At 41.8% G+C, this 20,890-nt stretch overlaps 1 protein-coding gene across 5 annotated transcripts in view; it reads right to left on the reverse strand.

Annotated features, from left to right (window-relative positions):
* LDLR (low density lipoprotein receptor) overlaps positions 1–20,890 on the reverse strand; it is a 38,326-nt gene that overhangs the window by 12,069 nt on the left and 5,367 nt on the right. For all 5 annotated transcript variants that reach the window (XM_007488520.3, XM_056822738.1, XM_007488521.3 and 2 more), the window contains exons 2-10: positions 12,642–12,761; positions 10,787–10,909; positions 9,143–9,520; positions 6,332–6,454; positions 5,372–5,494; positions 4,993–5,112; positions 2,438–2,563; positions 873–1,044; positions 500–727 (exon numbers count right to left, since the gene is read on the reverse strand). In XM_007488520.3, the coding sequence (XP_007488582.1) occupies positions 500–727; positions 873–1,044; positions 2,438–2,563; positions 4,993–5,112; positions 5,372–5,494; positions 6,332–6,454; positions 9,143–9,520; positions 10,787–10,909; positions 12,642–12,761 (1,513 nt within the window). The remainder of the gene's footprint in view (positions 1–499; positions 728–872; positions 1,045–2,437; positions 2,564–4,992; positions 5,113–5,371; positions 5,495–6,331; positions 6,455–9,142; positions 9,521–10,786; positions 10,910–12,641; positions 12,762–20,890) is intronic.

Here is a 20,890-nt window from a genome sequence, read left to right on the forward strand (position 1 = left end):
GATCCTAAAAATGAATCCCCAGAAGCGATAGACAACTTCCTGTGTGCTGGCTGGCTGGGTTTTCATGGTGTCATATCCCTAAGAAAGACACTGATCCTTCTCAGATGACACAGCCCCACAACTCGCTTGGTAAACGGCTCGTTTATTATATATATATATATATATATATATAGGGGCAATGTTCACTCTCAGGAAAATTTCAGGAACTGTGAATTTCTTTTTTTTTTTAAACCCTTACCTTCCGTCTTGGAGTCAATACTGTGTATTGGCTCCAAGGCAGAAGAGTGGTAAGGGCTAGGCAATGGGGGTCAAGTGACTTGCCCAGGGTCACACAGCTAGGAAGTGGCTGAGGCCAGATTTGAACCTAGGACCTCCCATCTCTAGGCCTGGCTCTCAATCCACTGAGCTACCCAGCTGCCCCCAGAACTGTGAATTTCTATCTTCTGTCTTTCACCCTAATGTCCCCACAGTGTATCAGGTCACATTTAGAAATACATACCCATGAACTGGATCTACCACGATGGCCCGGGGTTTAGCACCTTCCTGTTTGAAAAGTGTCTTCCTCTTGGAGCCCTTAGTGTTGGCCACAGAAATGGTGCCAAGGACAGAGTCTGTCCAGTAGAGATTCCCATGGATCCAGTCAACTGCAATGCCATCTGGAGCCTGGATATCTCCACTGATCACAGTATCATGAGTGGAGAGACTATGGGCACTGTCAATTTCGGAGCTAGAAAGAAAAAGATAAAGAATCAAAGGAATTCAGTGGAGATGCTAATTCCTTCTTTACTCCCAAAGTGGCTAATCAGGAAGTTACCAAACCCATGCAGTGGTTGAAAATAAATAAAAAACCATAAAATCCAATCCTCCTTTACCTATAGATCTTCTTCTGTGACAGATCAGACCAATAGATCTTATTGCTGGCCACTTCCATGTCCAAGGCTACTACATTTTTCAGATTTGGAATGAGACTGATGTATTCACTTCGGTCCAAAGTCATCTTCCTCACTTCATGGCGGTTGGTGAAAAAGAGATAGGCAATGGTGCCTAGGACATAAGAGGAAGTAGTTTAGCTTGAGAACGGGGTTCCCTGAAGCCCCAAAAATCCTGGTTCAAAAATCTTACATAAAAATAAAGATGCTTTCTATCTCTATCTACTATCTATGAGCAACGACTATTTCTGAGCATGAGTAAAACTCACCAGAGGAAAACTGACAACGAAACTCATTAGAGCTTAGTATTTTGATCTAGAATCAAGAAGAAATGCAGAGAATAGATAGAAACTTAAGACAATGGTTCTCAATCTCTTTCATACTTAGTATAAATCTTATTTGGAATAGGAAGGAGAGGGGGAAGCTAGGTGGTTCAGTGGATTGAGAGTCAGGACCAGAGATGGGAGGTCCTGGGTTCAAATCTGAACTCAGACACTTCCTAGCTGTGTGACCCTGGTCAAGTCACTTGACCCTCACTTGACCCCCTAGACCTTACTGCACTTCTGCCTTGGAACCAATACACAGTATTGATTCCAAGATGGAAGGTAAGTGTTAAAACAAAAAAGAATAGGAGGGGGACTTCAGAGGTTACCTAGTCCAACCCCTTCAAAATATAGATGAAGAACCTGAGACCTAGCTGCATCCAAGACTTCATAGTATATATCACAGATCCAAGATTTGAAGGCAGGTTTTCTAACTCCAAATCCAGTGTCCTTACCCAATATACCACTCATTCCTCAATCATCTCTCCTACTTCATCCTTCCGACCCAAAAAGGGGCAGCAGCATTTCCCCACAATTAGAAGCCATGAAGCCTATTCCATTCTTTTCTTGGCTAAGTTCCCAGAGAAAAAAGATGGTCTTGACAAATGGAGAGTGACTGACTAGAGACATTTTCTAGTTCTTACATGTAACATCAACTTAGGTAAATAACCTGCTACATAATCTTATGAGGGAATATTGTATAACAAGAGCTTTGGGTGGGAAGTCAAAGGACAAAGAACCTCTCGGCTTCACTAATAGTTACGAGCTGTATAAACTTGGGACCCTGTGAACCCCGGTTTCTTCAATTGTACAATGAGAAGAATAACTCTAACTGAATAACTGTAGAAGGACCAAGTGAGTGAAAGGCACTTTGCAAACTGCAAAACACAATCCAAATGGAAGGAGTTGCTATTAAATGTTGAAACACGCCTTATGAACATGTTCAGTCAAGGTCGCTACTCATTAATTAGCCAATAAATGTTAAGAGCCAGCACTCCTCCCAACCTCAGGACATTTCACTGTTGTTCTTTAGGGTTTCTATGACAAAGTTCAGGTGATGAAATTCCCTAAATATTTTTTGTTTAATCAGAGCCATTACCAATTTTTCTCAATTTTCCTGTCATTTCCCCAACCCACCACCACCCCAGTCAGCTTCCCCGCAAAGATCAAGAAGCCTGGGCTCACCAATGGCCTTGCAGGTCTTAGTGATCGGGTCGATCTGGTAACCTTCATAACATTCACACTTGTAACTTCCTGGGAGATTCACACAAAACTGGCTGCAAGTGTCTGGGTTCTGGCATTCATCGATATCTAGGAATATAATAATGATGATGATGATAACAATAACAGTAATAGCCAGCATTTATAGAAGGCTCTAATGTGTGAAAAGGATACTACAAATATTATCTTATTGACCCTCACAACAACCCTGGGAAATAAGGTGTTATTATTATCCCCACTATAGAAATGAGGAGCCCGAGGCAGGAAAATTTTAAGCAAATTTCCCAAAGTCATGTGTGTGTTAGCAAGTGTCCAAGGCTGGATTTGAACTCAGGTCCTCCTGACTCCAGGTTGAATATTCTAGTCAGTATACCACCTATCTGGAAATAGGAGGGAGAGAGCAAGTTCAAATCATAATGCCATTCAAATTCCAGGCAAGGCAAGATAGAAGAGTCCACATGAGGAGATAGGGGTTTAGAAAATTCCAATCGTTCAGTTTCTATTTGGCACAGAAGTTGAGGACTACTATAATTCCTCCCTTGGAGAAGAACGATCCATACTAGGTTCCGTGGGACCCTATCATTTGACTGAAGATGACCAGAAGTTCTTCAGGAATAATTTCAGTCCTAATAAATTCTCAATTTGGGATTATATCCTTGTAATATAGGAACGAAAAGGTCTTTGCCAGTGATGGAAAAGAGATAAGGAAAAAAAAGAGATAAGGATAGGGCCAGAACCTGACAAAGGTAGAGGTTTCAGATGAAGAAACTCCCTCTTTCAAAACAGATGGGCACCTTCTTGGAAATTTATAGTCTTAGAGAGCTGCCAAGACCTCGGATTGGTTAAGTGGCCCAGCCAAATATGAAAATCTGTCTTGCAGGACTGCACATGTATATTCTACAGCAAATTGCTTGCCTTCTTAAGAAGGAGAAAGGGCAGGAGGGGAGAGGGGGAGAGAATCTGAAAGTTTTTTAAAACAAATGTTAAAAATTGTTTTTACGTGTAATTGAGAGAAAAATTAAATTAAATTAAAATGGCATAGCCAGTGGGATTCAAGGGAGAGTCTGAACTCAAGATCTTCCTGGAGCTAAGGCTAGTTCTAAACATGAAACCACACTGCTTGTCAGCAACATTGTGCAGAGAGGAGGGATTTGACCTTCAATTTCCTCATCTAGAAAACTGCAAGTTGAGGGAACTCCCTCTGTACATCCTAAGGAGTGGCCCTTAAAAGAGGTTAGAGCTCCAGGCTTGGAATCAAGAGGTCCTGGATTCAAATCCAGCCTCAAATACTTCCTAGCTGTGTGATCCTGGACAAGTCACTCGACCCCCTTGCCTAGCCCTTAACACTCTTCTACCTTGGAACCAAGACACAGTATTGATTCCAAGACAGAAGGTCAGGGTTTAAAAAAAAAAATTAAGCCCAAATCTTTTGCAGATGAATTACTATTTAACCTTACCTTTCCAATTTGAGAAGTTGTTTGGGGGCTCAGAAGTAAGAATTTACATTTATCTCTTATTAAATTTTATTTTATATTAGATTCTGTCCCATCAAATGTCTTAGCCACATTGAGTTTGGTTTTTCTTATCCTAAATCCAATGTACTGGGCGGGGGTGGGGGGGAGGGAGAGTAGAAGGGAATTTGAATGGCAAAATGCAGAAAACAATTGCCAAAAATTGTTTCTACATGTAACTGAGAAAAATAAAATTCAATTTAAAAACATCCCAATGCTATTATCTCATCAATCCAACACCTTCCCAGCTTCATATCATCTTTCAGGGCCAGTGATAATTTGCTAAGTGGGCCATCTAAGTCACAAATAATAAAGCTAAATACCAAAAAATCAATCATTCAGTCAATAAGTATTTTATTAAGTACCTGCCAGATGGCAGGCACCATGCAAAGCACTTTACAATTATTCCTCATTTGATCCTCACAACAATTGTGGGAGGTGCTATTATCATCCCCATTTTACAGGTAACACTGAGGCATGGGAAGTTTCCCAAATTACACAATCCTTAGATCACAAATTTAGAGCTCGGAGAGATCTTCACAACTATTTAATCTAATCCCTCTCATTTTACAGATTAAGAAACTGAGGTATTGGGGGCAGCTGGGTAGCTCAGTGGATTGAGAGCTAGCCCTAGAGACGGGAGGTCCTAGGTTCAAATCAGGCCTCAGACACTTCTCAGCTGTGTGACCCTGGGCAAGTCACTTGACCCCCATTGCCTAGCCCTTACCACTCTTCTGCCTTGGAGCCAATACACAGTATTGACTCCAAGACAGAAGGTAAGGGTTTAAAAACAAAAATAAACAAAAAAAAAAACTGAGGTACAGAAGATTAAGCAACATGCTTAATGTCATGGACCTAAGTATCAGAGGAAGGAGTTTTGAACCCAAGTCTTCTAGCTCCAAATCTAGGATTCTTTCCACTATCCCACACTACCGAAAATATTCTTCATGAACCTACCCTTTTTCAAAGAATACCAAGGAATAGAAAAAACAATACTCAGAATTTTACCTTCGCATCTTTTCTGGTCAATGAGTCGGAAGCCTTCAGGGCACAGGCATTCATACCCTATTTTGAGGTCGTTGCATATATGAGAGCAGCCGCCTTTGTTGTTCAGACATTCATTGGTTCCTGAGCAAAGAAGAAATTGGCGAAATTCAGGACGCAAGATTCTCCCTCCCTTGTGATTCTGGATTTTCTGAACTCTTTCTCACACTCAAGAGTTTCTCAATTATCTGCTGGCCTCAAGGGAGGTCTGAGTATTAAAGTGGGAGGGAGAGTCTGCACCCCATCTGCAATTGTTTTATACAGGTGAAGAGTCAGGTTAAAACAAAAGTTAAGGACAATCTAAAGGAGGTAAAGAAGCCAAATTCAGGGGTTTCTGTCTTACCACACTCCTTGATTGGCTCATCAGACCAGTCCCGGCAGTCTCTGGGTCCATTACACACTTTATCCATAGAGATGCACTCTCCACTATGGCACTTAAATTTGTTCGGGCCCTCGCACAGTGTTACTATAAGAAATAAAAAACGGAATACAAAAAAAAGGAGGGGACCGTTAGGCATAGGACTTGCTGAGACTTAGAGAGTCTTGACATTCATATTTTCTAAAGTCTTCTCAGTAATAAACTCAATCTCAAGGAGTATCACAAGGGCAGCTGGGTAGCTCAGTGGATTGAGAGCCAGGCCTAGAGATGGGAGGTCCTAGGTTCAAATGTGGCCTCAGACACTTCCCAACTGTGTGACCCTGGGCAAGTCACTTAACCCCCATTGCCTAGCTCTTACCACTCTTCTGCCTGGGAACCAATACAGAGTATTGACCCCAAGACAGAAGGTAGGGGTTTAAAAAACAAAAACAGAAAACAAGAAGGAGTATTGCATAGTTGATAGAGAGCCAGCTTTGGAATCAAAAATACTTGGCTTCATCTGGCCTCAAGACACCTCCCAGCTGTGTGATCCTGGGCAAGTCACTTGACCCCCATTGCCTAGCCCTTACCACTCTTCTGTCTTGGAACCACTACACAGTAATGACTCCAAGACGGAAGGTAAGGGTTTAAAAAAAAATAAAATAAAAAAATACTTGGCTTCAATTCCTGCCTCTGACATTACGGGCAAGAACAAGACTCTTAACCTTTTCATGCCCCAAGAACTCTCTTAAGACCAAGCAGCAGAGCCAATGTCGACCTAACTGGGAGATAACTAGATGAATGAAAACATCCATAGAAATGAAATCATCAAAAATGCAAAATTCTCTCACTAAGCACCAATCTTCTCCCTCATTAGTCACAGCAACAATTTAGCTCATGTCTAGAACACTCCTTTGGAGCAATAGTGAGTCTACTGGGCCTCACCATTGACACAGCCGATCTCATCACTCATATCCTTGCAATCATATTCCTTGTTGCATTGCCGGCTCCCGTGGACACATTCCCCATCATTGCACTGAAACTCATCAGGGCGGCAGGTGGCTTTGACTGGGAACATGAAAGATCAAGAGATATTTATTTCTAAATGGTTATCACCAGAACAAAAGTTCCCCAAAAAGAGAATGGTTTTTTAAATTAAGAAAGAATACAGTATCCAGGGAAAGGAGAGAGATATTTTGATTTTAAAACAAAACAAAATGAAACTCAGTGGAAGGTAACAGTGTAGCCAGAGAAGCATCATGCCAACTTCAAATCTCTAAGTCTCCAGTTTGAAAAATACCAGATTGAGATGTACTGGACTGAGTTAAAATAGACCACAATAAACAAGATTGGGCAGATTAATCATTTGCCCCTGGGGTAAAGGAAAAGAAGAAAAGAAGGAATTATTCCCTGACTAGGAAAGAAGGATCCTATTTTTCATGTCAAGTAGGGAGGGAATCTTCTTGGTTTTCCTGCAGACAAAACTCAAAGACAGCATTCTGAATGGTGATAACGTGCATTTGAATGGATAAAGACATCTAAAATCAAAGACTTGAAAAGATGGCGGAAGCCCCCCAGAGGAGTAGCTTTCTATACTCTTGGTATGGGGGAAAAAAATGGAAGGCCTCAGTGTGGGGGAAAAAAAGAAGAAAAATAATATGAAAGAAAAGGGGATGGAGGAGAGCATCCTGACCAATGCCAAGAGGCTGGAGTCTAGAGGAGAGAAAGAGATGAAAAAGGCCAAGTGAAGTAACAAATCTGACACTTCCGGAGAGAAAGGAGTAGAGTCCTCTCTCTGTGGAAAAGGCTTCTCCTATTCTCCAGGGAATGATAATAGTCACAGGAGGGTATCAGGTAAGAAACCATCCAGGACAGGACAGAGGAACAGACAAGGGGTGGTGGCTGGAGATGCCCTGCTCAGAGGGTATTTTTGGTTGAAAAGTTTCTTGTTTTTTTCTTTGGGGCATTAACCTAGGGTAGGACAAAGAACCAAGTGCTTCAAAGCTTGTCAAAGCTATGATTTCTCAAACCACATCTGATGATTCATGTGGAAACAAATGATACTGCTAAAAAGAAATTAGAAAACATCACAAAGGATTGGGGTATGTTGGCAAGAGACTGATGACCTTGGAGGCACGGATGCTACCAGTCAGAAGCAGGACTGAAAGCAGATACAGGAAGTTAACATATATTTAAGAACATGGTGACTAAGAAAAGAATTTGGAATCCTGGACCATGGTTTAAAATAAAGGAGTGAAAAATTCTTAGCCAGGGATGGAGCTCACACCTAATGGTACAGAAGAAAGAGTAGATTTGGAATCAGAGGACCTAGGCTCAAATCTCATTTCTGTCACTTGATAGCTTTGTGATCTTGGGCAAGTCATTTAACCTGGTACCCAATTATCCCCAATGTAAAAAAAAAAATTCAGACTAGATAGATATCTTCTCAGGTTCCTTCATGCCCTAAATTTGTGGTCTATAATTAAAACAACTAATTAAAAGGAGGAAACATCTTACATAGATCCATCAAGCTGGACACCATAGAGCTATAATGTAGACAGAATTGTGGAAGGAACTCCCAGAAATTCAGAGTGGAAAAAAAATCCAATAAAGGAGCCAGCAGCAAAATCCAGTCTCACATAAATGCACAAAGCATAGATAATAAGCAATCTTAACACAAGGAGGAAATTTGATATCACAGGCATCATTAAGACTTTTTCAACTAAGACCTTCCTACAATCTGACTATGGAAGGATGTACTGTATTTAAAAGGAAAGGCAAGAGAGATGCAATTCACCAGAGGTATTAAGATGTTTTCAGATGGGGAAATTAAAAAACCAGAAGCAGGAAGCCCTGTAAAGAACACCTGGGAGATGATCAACAAATGGGAAAGAAGAAATGACTATTTTTGCTGGAGGATAATACAGTTCTCCACCTGGATAGAATTTCTTTTCAAATAGGTGCGGAATTTGGTGACAGTAAGTCGGTGATCTGGAAATCAATTGGAATTTTCTTTCTGCCAAAAGTAGAACAGCTAATAATAACTTTCTGGCTTGCCTTGATGACCATTTCTTCTGTCCAAAGGTGGTGGAAATAAGAAAAGGAACTTCCATTCCAGGCCTAATTCTTACTGAAAAATGAGGAACCATCTGCTCAGATACACTATAGATTTTAGAATTGTAATTCTTAATGAGTTCAGGGAAAGAATTTGCCCAGGATTTCCTGGACAAAAATTCAAGAGTGTAAAACAGTCTAGAAGGGATGGGAAGCTCTTTAAAAAGTGTGAAGAGGGGGGGCAGCTGGGTAGCTCAGTGGATTGAGAGTCAGGCCTAGAGATGGGAGGTCCTAGGTTCAAATCTGACCTCAGACACTTCCTAGCTGTGTGACCCTGGGCAAGTCACTTGACCCCCATTGCCTAGCCCTTACCACTCTTCTGCCTTGGAGCCAATACATAGTATTGACTCCAAGACGGAAGGTAAGGGTTTAAAAAAAAAAAGTGTGAAGAGGGGTGGGTATACTGGGAAACAATCAGATGACTGCTCTGGTTGGATAAATGAATGGTACTTATTGGCTGCACAGATAGACAGAATGAGGACAGATGGAGGAGACAGAATTGCTCTGTTGAAGAGGATGGATTTTGCTCTGTAGGCTTAAAGGAAACACAAATTCGTTAAGCAGAGGAATGACAGTATGGCAAATTGCATTTGAGGAAAAGATGCCGATTGTCTATGAGAAATGAAGTATTTGGGAACATACCACAGCCCTCCTCATCAGATTTGTCCTTGCAGTCATGACCCCCATCGCACCGCCAACTCATATGGATGCACTCCCCACTGCCACAGTGGAACTCCAGAGAAGAGCAAGGCTTGGGCTTCTTGACCAAGTCCTGTTCCCCGCACTTGTCAGGCCATTCATCAGAGCCATCTTCACAGTCCTGGTCCCCATCGCAGACCCATAGTTTGGGGATACACTGAGTACTGTTGCACTGGAATGTTGCTGGATTGCAGGTGGGGTCTGGACAATCTAGCTCATCACTCCCATCGTTACAGTCCCTATCTGCATCACAGACAAACTCTTGGGAGATGCACTTCCCATCATGGCATCGGAACTGGTCATGGGAACATGTCTTCAGGGCTAGGAGAGAAGGAAATAAAATTACTTTTTTATATATAAAACCAATTTTTTTACCCTCACTTTCTGTCTTAGTATTAAGACAGAGGGTTAAGGGCTAGGCAAATGCCTAAGTGACTTGCCTAGGGTCACACAGTTAGAAAGTGTCTGAGGCCATATTTGAACCCAGGATGTCCCAATTCCAGACCTGGTCCTCTCTCCACTGAGCCACATAGCTGCCCCAGAAAAACAATTTTTAACACAGTTTTAAAAAATGTGAGTTCCAACTTTTTCCCTCCCTCATTAAGAAGGCAAGCCATTTGATACAGGTTATACTTGTGTAGCCACAGAAAACCCATTTCCATGGCAGTAATCTGGTCACTTTCAAGCACATTGGCCACTCTCAAACTCCTCTTACCATATAGCCCGGAGGCTGTTAAATTAACGAATTCTCTCAAACTAAATAAATACTCAGAAATTTGGTGGAACATAAATGGGCCATTCAGCAACCACTATTTATTGGGAAGTTACTATGGCCTTAGTATTGGGGAAGGCTTTTGAGGGACAAGTGAATTCGTATAGGGCAGTGCCTTATCTTGAGGAGCTTGCACCCTGGATGGGGAGATGGGATTTATTCACTGAAACAATTTGGGAATGAGTACAGAAAGGCATAGAATAAAGTTGTAAAGCCTTCAATTCCTAAGTATTTTCTGTGGGTGGTAACTAGGTGGCTCAAGTCTGGCTTCAGACACTCACTAGCTGTGTGACCTTGGGCAAGTCACTTAACCCCCATTGCCTAGCCCTTAACCACTCTTCTATCCTGGAACCAATACACAGTACAGACTCAAAGAGGGAGGTAAGAAAAGAAAAAAGGAAAAGGGGAAGATTAGTAGGGGATGGATAAGAGGCAAAGAAAGGCTTCCTGGAAGAGGAAGGACTTAAGCAAACAGGGCCCAAAAGAATGGGGAGAACTTGGATTTGTGAATGGAGAAGAAGAGAGTGTCTCAGGAAGGAAATGGGTAAGGATGTCATAGAGAAACTATGGGAAAGGGGGGAAATGAAACTAAATGGGTCAGCAAAGAGTAAATTCCCACATAATCACAGTTGATTTCTCAAGAAACAAACTTTTACTATATCCCAGAGACCATGTTGGCACATTCTCGAAACCCACATTAGATTTTAATTAACTAACATTTTATGGCTCAGGTTAATGCTAAAGAATCCAACAGGTCCCTACAAGAACCTCTGAGTCACCCCCACACTGCTCAGCCAGCCCCTCTCCATACTTACGGCAATCCTGCTCATCTGAACCGTTCTCACAGTCCGTTTGGGAGTCACACTTCCAGGTTAAGGGGATGCACCGATTAACTCGACCACCACAGCTGAACTCCTCTGGCTTGCAGGTCACAGATACTACAACAAAGAGTAATAACTTTTTTCAAACAAACAGCCAAAGAGCATGGGATTAGGAGGAGGGGGCAGAGATCCGGGGCTAGAATCCTGGCTCAGCTACTTGGGAATTCTGTGACCTGGGATCTTCTCCCTTCTCTCGAGCCTCAACTTTCTTGCCTGTAAAATGAAGGGCTTGTGCTAGATAAATGCTTCTGGCTTCATGATAGAAAAGCAACATGGTAGAGTATTAAGAGGGACCGACTTGGGGTCAGAAGACCTAAGTTTGATTCACTCCCTAGACTCTGGTGGTGAGAACACAGAAAGCCCCTTAACTTCTCAGAGCTTCAGTTGCCTTTTCTGTGAAATGGGCACAATTGTTCTGTCTCAAAAAGCTCTGTAACCCTTAAAGCCCTAGAGAAATGGGAGTCATCATGACAATGATCCCAAGTCCAACTAATAGCAACCTACCATGGTTGCCATAAGAAATAACATCTTATAAACTATACAAAACATGATATCATCAAAAAGAATTAGTACTGCTGTAACAGAACCAAAAAAGAATTAGTACTGCCTTGGGATGAGGAAGACTTGATTCAAGCCCCACCTCAGACACATCCTTAGCTACGGGACTCCCTAAGAAAGACACTCAAGCTCTCAGTGATCCAGACATCACTGTAATTCTAAGTACCGATATCTGGAGGGAATTTTCTACACTGATAGACTCATAAGTTTAGTTTAAAAACAAAGAAAAACAACCAAAAAATTTCATTAAAACTTGCATAATTATATTATTAGCTTTTCTTTTTAGGATTAAATATTTTTGAAAAGAAGCACCCACTTACTATTTCATGAGCCAAAATGGTTCCGAGCTATTTTGGGATGAATTAGTTCACAATTAATGCATAGACTCTGCTCCCAAACAGCCAGGTCTATACATGTGCCTGTAGCCCACTCACACATTCCCAATCCCTTACAGAGCTCAATCTCTAACGAACGGCCCTTGATTCCCTTGAAACTTTCTTCATCTTGTTTTTTTTACCATCACAGTGAGATCATGCGCTTTAGACTGAGCATGAACCTTACAACAGCCTTTCTTCAAAGAGCTGCTATTATATCCCTATTTTACCTGGCATCTATGACCCTCCAGGAAGTCAGTGAATTTGGAAGAGAAAAAAAAATATCTGTTTTCAGTAACCTTTAACTGAAATTTAGCATTTCCTTGGATTATGATTTTTTTTTTAAACCCTTACCTTCCGTCTTGGAGTCAATACTGTGTAGTGGCTCCAAGGCAGAAGAGTGGTAAGGGCTAGGCAATGGGGGTCAAGTGACTTGCCCAGGGTCACACAGCTAGGAAGTGGCTGAGGCCAGATTTGAACCTAGGACCTCCCATCTCTAGGCCTGGCTCTCAATCCACTGAGCTACCCAGCTGCCCCCGGATTATGAATTTTTTTAAAATGCTGATGAGGATGCCAAAGAGGTTTATGACACCCAAAAAAGGCTAATAAGCCTTAGGGGGCAACTATGTGGCTCAGTGGATTGAGAGGCAGACTTAGAGTAGGGAGGTCTTGGGTTCAATTTAGCCTCAGATATTTCCCAGCTGTGTGATCCTGGGCAAGTCACTTAACTCCCATTGCCTAGCCCTTACCATTCTTTTGCATTGGCACTAATCCAGAGTATCGATTCTAGGACAGAAGGAAAGGGTTAAAAAAAAAAGGCTGTGACTCCCTGCTTTAGAAGGTCAAAGGTGACTTACAGCAGGTTTCCATGGTTTCATCAGATCCATCCTTGCACTCAGGACTCCCATCACAGACCCACTTATAGGAGATGCACTTTCCATCTTGGCACTGGAATTCATTCCTCCCACATGTGTCCACTGTAGCAAAATAAAAACAAGAGGGGAAGGCAAAAAAATGAATAAAAACTTGACAACTGGCCTGTGACAATTAGTACAGCTGAAAAGAAAGGAAGTGGTCAAATCAATACCCGCCATGGTTGCTAAGTAACAAACCGTGGTAATGCAATCAACAAGAAAGGGAAGAAACCTTTCATTGAAATCATCCAGGCTGTGGTTGGCTCTGTTGGGCTGAAATCTTAAGGACTACCATTAGGTGGTTCAGCTTTCTTTTCTACTCTGGCTGAAACTAAGAACCAGGTCTGGGACATGGGCTCCTAGAGCTGAGGGTCTTACCAAGGAACTCTCAGCCACAAGGAAATTAAAGAGACTAGATAAAAATTAAAGAGCAAAGTCAAGAAAGGGACATATACATGTTTTCATTTAAGTCTGACTATGTAAACTAATAGTCTCTAGCCTCTGACTATCCATACAGGAAAAACCAAGCGGATGGATCTCTATTGTCCAGACAGTTGGACATAAAGCTCATCCACTGCTACATATATTTTGAACAGACACTATAAATGAGCTGTCCCATCATGCCCGGCACATAGCACGTTCTTAATGTATGCTTGCTGACTGACATGACCTAGATTTGTACAAGAAAATGAGTCGGATTGCCTTTGAGAAACTACAAAGTTCTTTTAATTAACCCAAGTTTCCCTCTGAAAGGAAGGTCCATATTTTTAAAAATCACTAGTCCAAGGGGAGCTAAGTCACAGTAGATAAGAGCTTCAGGCCTGGAATCAGGAGGACCTGGGTTCAAATCTGACCTCACACACTTCCTAGCTGTGTCATCCTAAGCAATTTAACCCCGATTGCCCAAGATTTGCCACTCTTCTCTCTTAGAATTGATACTAAAACAGAAGGTAAGGGTTTAAAAAACAAACATACAAAAAACAAGTTAGAACTAAGACTAAAGGTTGGTCTGGGAGAAACGATATATGGTAGAGATAGCTAGGTGGCTTAGTGGATAGAGAGCCAGGTCTGAAGGCAGGAGGTCCTGGGTTCAAATCTGACCTCAGATACTTCCTAGCTGTGTGACCCTGGGCAAGTCACTTGAACCCCATTGCCTAGCCCTTACCACTCTTCTGCCTTGGAGCCACTACACAGTATTGACTCCAAGACGGAAGGTAAGGGTTTAAAAAAAAACAACAAAAAAACTGAAGGGAAAGGACTAGACAATTAGAGTTAAGTGACTTGCAGAGTCAAACTGCTAGGCAGTGTCTGAGGCCACATTTGAACTCAGGTCCTCTAGACTACAGATGCTCTATCTACTGTGCCACTAAGGTTTCCTTTAAAGAGCTTCCCAAGATGGTTTATGCGGCCTACAGAATCCACAAATATTTTATCAACTCAATTCGATCCTTTTTTTTTTTGAGAATTTTATTTAATTAATAATTTAGAATATTTTTCTAGTTACAAGATTCATGTTCCTTCCCTGCCCTCCTCCAACCCCCTTCCTGTAGCCAATAAGCAAATCCTCTGGGTTTTACATGTGCCATTGTCGATCCTTTTTGGGCAGTCAGTACATCACTTAAATAAATATATTTTGAAATGGACTAAATCCTATGAACTCTGTGTAAATGCACACAGCACATGCACACATGCATGCACACACACACAAGATTGGTTCCAGATATCTATAACAGGGAGGAAGAGAAGTAGAGAATTATCTGAAGTACAAGATGACAGAGTGTACTTTGTTCTCATTTATCTACATTGGTGTTGTAACCACCCCACCGTTACCCTCCTCTAAAACATACGCCCTTTTGTCTTTGTATCTCAGAGATAAACCCTTCATGCCTGCTCAATTTAATTTAATTAAGAGGGAGGCAGCATGGCTCAATGGAGAGTCAGTCCCTGAATTCACATATGGACTCTGCCCCTTCCTAACAATAAGAGCTCAGATAAATGTTTCTACCTTTCTGGGTCCTAGCTTCCTCACCTGTAAAATGGGTACCTTGGATTAGATGACCACTCAAGCCCCTTCCATATGAACCTATGATGGGAAATGTCTAGAAGATCACGGTTCAAAATACAGGGCTGGGATCAATTACTTTCAGCATACCACCCAATTGACAAGATGGGGAGACAACTTAAACTGGAGCCATAAAGAAGGGCTGGGAGCAGAGATTTTTTAACTGCTGTGGTCTCCATTGCCACTAGCTCAAAATAAAATTATTCTCTGGGCTTCTGATACTTGTTTTAAACCACAAAAACATTTCAATAGTACCAATTGTACATACTGAGTGCTTAATAAACACTCTGCCTTTTGTTGTTCATCCCTCAAAGAGGACCAAGAACATCACGAGGGTGATCTCTCATATCTCCATGGCATTTCATTCAAATATTTAGTGAATGAATGAATGAATGAATGAGATGGAAAGAGCCCCCATCTGTGTGCTGGGACTTGGGATCTGGTCCATAACTTTTTGTTCGAGCTTGCACAAATTTTTACCTTTCTCGGAGGGTCAACTCGCTTTTCTGTAAAATGCAGAAATTGAACAGGGAACTCCTCCAATAGGCTGGTAGGCCTAGGGACCCCCTTCTCAGAATAATGTTTTTCAGACATAAAATAAAATACGTAGGATTTTAAAGGAAATTAATTATGTCAAAATTAAACCGTAATTTGTTTTCCTATCCAAGTTTATGGGCCCCCTAAAATCTACCCACAGACTTGTTGGATGGGTGAAGAAAGGCAGTTCCTAGATGCCAAGTTAAGAACTTCTGATTTCTAGAACTCTAAAGGCCCCTCCTACCATGCTGACTGGGTGGGGATGGTCACAGTTAATTAAAAAAAAATTAACCTTTGTCTTCTATCTTAGAATCAATACTAAGCATCTGTTCCAAGACAGAAGAGCGGAAAGGGCTAGGTTATTGGGATTAAGTGACTTGTCCAGCATCTGAACCCAGGACCTCCAGGCTCTAGACCTGGCTCTCTATCCATTGAACTACCTAGCTATTCCCAAAGTTAAATTTTAAAGAACCTGACAAAGCCAAGCCCACTAGTTGCAGAATCAATTCAATTAAATAAACATTAAGCAGACTAGGCGCCTCATTTTATGGATTAGGGCTTGCCCAAGGTCATGCAAAGGGAATCCTTGCTACTAAGGGATCTTTGATATAAGAATCAAAAAGATCTCATTAGTCACCCATCAGATCAACCTCCTCATTTTATAAAATGAGGAAACTGAGGCCCCAAGGTCAGAAAGCTACAGATTCCATCCCTAGTCTCCCATGAATTTCCCTCTTCCCCACATTGCCTTGGGCTCCCAATTCACCAGGATGAAAAAAGCCACTTTCCCCTAATTTAAAGAGAATGGAAATCACATAACCATGGGAAAAAATTCTAAATTAATTAATTAATTACCCCCCAACTAACTACTTAAAAAGAGAATGGAGGCCATCTTTAGCTAAACAAAACATAAATTGTAATTTATCACTCTTTTAAAGCAGTAACTTCCCGGAAGGGGAACCAGAAATCCAGCTGGGTTTTACACTAGACAAAAGAATTTGAATTTCTGCTTAAAGACAAACCAGTACAAGCCAGGGAGGAATCTTCCCTGTACAGGGATTCAGTTTGTGATCTCCACAGCCAATGGACAAAGTTCAGGGGAAGTGGAGGATGTCACCATCCTTGAATAATAGCTAACATCATCATCATAACTAGCGATTATAGGGCAGCTACTGGTGCCAGGCACTGTGCTAAATGCGCTTGACAAATGCCTCCTTTAATCCTCACAACCACCCTGGGAGGTAGGTGCTAATCTTCTCCATTTTATAGTAAAGGAAACTGAAGCAGAGAGGTTAAGTGACTTGCTTACACAGTTAGGAAGTATCTGAGGCTGAATTTGAACTCAGGTCTACCTGACTCCAGGAGCCCAGGGCTCCATCTTCTGCTCTGCTCTACCTAGCTGCCTCTAAGCAGCCTCTTCTTTCTTTGAGGAAAGAAAGGCATCAACATGGTTCCCTTTGACATAGAGTTTCTCCTTCTTTAAAACAATTACAAAAACAAGCAAATGTTCACTGAATTTCTACCAGGTGGGAAAGAGGTGTGGAAGCCTTGACCTCAGACTTCAAGGCCCAGCTACCTGTCGAGCCCTGACTAGAACATGGGGACAATGAAAAGAACTCCATAGCAGCTAGCTAAGTGGTGAAGTGCACAGAGCCACCTGGGGCTGGAGTCAGGAAGACTCACTTCCCAAGTACAAATCTGGCCTCAGACACTTACCAGCTGTGTGACCCTGGGCAAGTCATTTTTAACTTTGCCTCAGTTTCCTCATCTGTAAAATGAGCTGGAGAAGGAAATAGCAAACCACACCAGTATCTTTGCCAGGAAAACCCCCACAGAGGTCCTGAAGATTAGGCCACAACTGAAAAGTGACTAAACAACAAAATCTTGGAAGATTTTGAGTGAGGGCAACAAGGTAGCACAGTGGATAGGGTGCCAGGCCTGGAAGAGGGAGATCCTGGGTTCAAAAACCTGGCCTCAGATCCTTCCTAGCTGTATGACCCTCGTCAAGTCACTTAATCCCCATTAACTAGCCCTTCCTACTCTTCTTGGAATTTATACTAAGATAGAAAACAAGAGTTTAGAAGAAAAGAAGGAGAACTTTAGTGGTCAGCAGAGGCTTAACGTACAGACTTGAGCCAGGCCTTACCTTATAGGATGCATGGGATATGAATAAAATAAGGGAGAAAAGGAAAAATGGAAACATGGGTGGGTGAGAAATGGGAGTGGGAAGGAGCCCGAGGCTAGCAAGTCCCTGATGTTCTGGAAGGGAACAATCACTAGTTTCTTCACATTTGTGCAACCTTTTAAAATAAACAAAGCTCTCTGACTCACCTACAACCTGGTAAAGTAGGAATTAGTTATTATTTTGTATTGTGTAATTACTATAACATAATTATATTACATATTATGTAACAATGTTATATGAGCCATTATTATATAATTAGGTATTATCATTCCCACGTTACAAAAGAAGAAATTGAGTTACAAGGTGACGTTTCTTGCCAAGTTGCTACAACTTAGTATCAGAGCCAAGACCCAGGACCCAGGAGTCCTGATTCCAAGCCCAGGGCTAATCCCTCCAAGTTACCCTGCCTGGCTTGGCTACGTGCAACTTGGAGAGCAGCTGGGACTACATTTGATTAAGGAGGGCAGGGCCAAGTAATGGAGGCTCTTGAATGCCAGGGAGAAGGCTTTCATTTGAACCCAGTTCAGGAATGCCTGAAAGGAGGAGAGAATGAACCAAGTAGGAGAGAGAACTAATCCCAATCATTCAGCTGGCCCTAGGATAGTCACAGTAATGGGAATGGGAGAAGCTCTTAGAGAAATCAGCGGGCAATCAGCGGGCGGGTGTCAAAAGGATTAACCAAGACATGTCCAAGAGTTAGAAAGAGAAAGGCATCCTAGTGTGGTGGGCGAGCTGCAATGGGAGTCAAGAGGTCTTGAGTGCAACCTCTGCCTCAGATAGCCACTAGTTGCTTGACCCTGGAAAAGTCACAGCCAAGCATCAGCTTCGTCATCTGTAAAATGGCAGGGTTGGGCTGCTTGATCTCCGGCATCTGCCTTCCAATTCTAAATTTTTGTGCTGTCAAGTGAACAAGAGAATGGGCCGGGGAGTTGCTGAGTTGGGTTTTGAATAGATTCTGTGCTGTTAGGCTCTAACAATTTTCTACAGTGGAAAGAAAGACAAGTTCAAATCCCAGCTCTGACTCTGAGACCATGGGTTAAGCCTCAGTTTCCTCATTTGTGAAATGGGGATATTCAGGCTTACCTACATACTTCACAGAACTGCTGGGAGTTGAGAGAGGACATACTTTGTAGCCCTTAAATGTGAGATGGGGTTGGAATATCATTCAACAGCCCCATTGATCCAAATGGCATTTAACTGTCCCTTATGCCCTATGCTGTCCTCTATGGAAACTGACCCACAGTTTAAAGCCATTTATACCTATTTCTCATCTTCAGGTTTGTTTATTTTTTAAACCCTTACCTTCTGTTCCAAGTCAGAAGAAGAGCAGTAAGGGCTAGGCTATGTGGGGTAAGTGACTTGCCCAGGGTCACCCAGCAAGCAGTCTCTGAGGCCACATTTAAACACAGAACCTCCCTCTCTAGTTACGGTACTCCAGTCACTGAGCCACCTACCTGTCCCTTCAGAGTTTTGAAAGAAGAAAGTTAGAGTTCTTCTACAACTTCCACTTCTCTTACAATAGAGCACCACTAAAAAACAACTGAAGTCAGGCTATTTATCAGCAGTGACTAGGAGTGAGTCATTTCCTCTCTTCCTACCAGGCTGTTTCCTCATCTATAAAATGGTCAGTTCACAAGAATGGAAGAGACTGGCTTCAGGATAGGGAGAAACACAGAACGAATAAATCAAATCGCTTTTACATCTCTTTTAAAATAGAAGTATAGTGGAGGTTTTAAGGTCTTACTAATAGTATATTTACTATTACTTACTAATAGTAAATTTATCCCTTTACATTACAACTTTAAGGTGAACAAAGTGATTTCCTCACATTACTACGAAGGGCAGCTAGGTGGTAAAGTCAACAGAGTACCTTGCCTGGAGTCAGCAGAACCACAGTTTAAAACTAACCTCAGACAACTAATTAGCTGTGTGACCCTGGGCAAGTCACTTAACCATGTTTGCCTCAGTTTCCTCATTTGTAAAATGAGTTGGAGAAAGAAATAGTGAATCATTCCAGTATCTTTGCCAAGAAAATCCCAAATGGAGTTATGAAGAGTTGGATACAACTAAACAACAATCCTATGAAATAGATAAATACAGTTATTATCCTCTTCAAGGAGTCAGGAAGACCTGAGTTCAAATCCAGCCTCAGACACGTACTAGTTATGTGACCCATTGCAAGTCATTTAACCTCTGCTTGCCTCAATTTTCTCATCTGTAAAATAAAGATAATAACAGTACCCACCTTTCAGGGTTCTTATGAGGATCAAATGAGATAATAATTGTAAACTGCTTAATGCATAGTTAAGTGCTATATAAATATTATCTATTACTATTATTATCATTGTACAGATGAGGAAATTGAGCAGAATCAAGATGAAGTGACCTGGCCCAAACAGCTCCAGAAGTAAGTATCAGGGTCAAGATGAAAAGCTACACGTTTCCAGAATTGGTTTGTATTTGTTACAAGCTATTATGAAGTTCAAATTTTTAAAAATTACTTAATGGCTTGGCTTATTAATCACTCTGGAGAACATGATTGGGGTAGCACTTCCAGCAGAAACATTCTACACATCTGAAACTTTCTGCTGCTCAGGGACAGGAAGTCCAGAGGAGCAAGGACATTTCTCTTGTTTTGTCATCACCCCATTGCCTCAAGAAGTTTAAGTCAGTCTTTCCTGTCAGATGAGGAAGAGAAAACAGAGTTTGGTAAAACTGGTCCATCCATTTAGAACATTTGAATAAGAATGTGTCAGATAAATAAAGCCTCCATAAGGACATCCTAGCTGTGTGACCTTGGGCAAGTCACTTAACCCTGATTGCCTAGCTCTCGCCACTCTTCCTGTCTTTTCTAAGGGTTCAAAAAAAATGGCAAGTGGAGTTGATGACTTCTGAAATCCCATTTAAGCTTTAAATCTGCTCATTCTCAGCATGGCAAACATTACTGAGCCCCTAAATGAGTAAAGACTGTATTGACTAGGGTTTTCTATCCTAGTGATGATACCAGACTGAAAGCAAAGGCTTCACTGAAGTCCTTATTGGAGAATTATTTAAAGGTCCAGAAAACATGGTTAGTGCCCCCACGTTGAAATGCCTTGGAGCAGCAGGCCACCTTCCACTAGGAGTGAGGGATCCTAATTTTTGGTTTTACTAGACTCTGTTCTTACCCTGAAACCTCTACTCCCACTTCTAAGAAGTTCTGGGCACAGTTCTCTCTACCCCCACTATTCCACAAAAAGGCCAAGTGGGCTTGGATAATTATTGGAAAAGGGAAGCCAAGAAAGGACATCTAGGCTGTGCTAGGAGAGCACTTCTCTAATTGACTGCTCTTCAAAAACAAGAAGCCAAGCTGTCTCATGCATAACAGATGAGTTTCAGCCTTTTTTTTTTCTTCCAGGCAAATGAAGT

Source organism: Monodelphis domestica, chromosome 3, assembly GCF_027887165.1.
Source record: "Monodelphis domestica isolate mMonDom1 chromosome 3, mMonDom1.pri, whole genome shotgun sequence".
NCBI classification, from domain to species: domain Eukaryota; kingdom Metazoa; phylum Chordata; class Mammalia; order Didelphimorphia; family Didelphidae; genus Monodelphis; species Monodelphis domestica.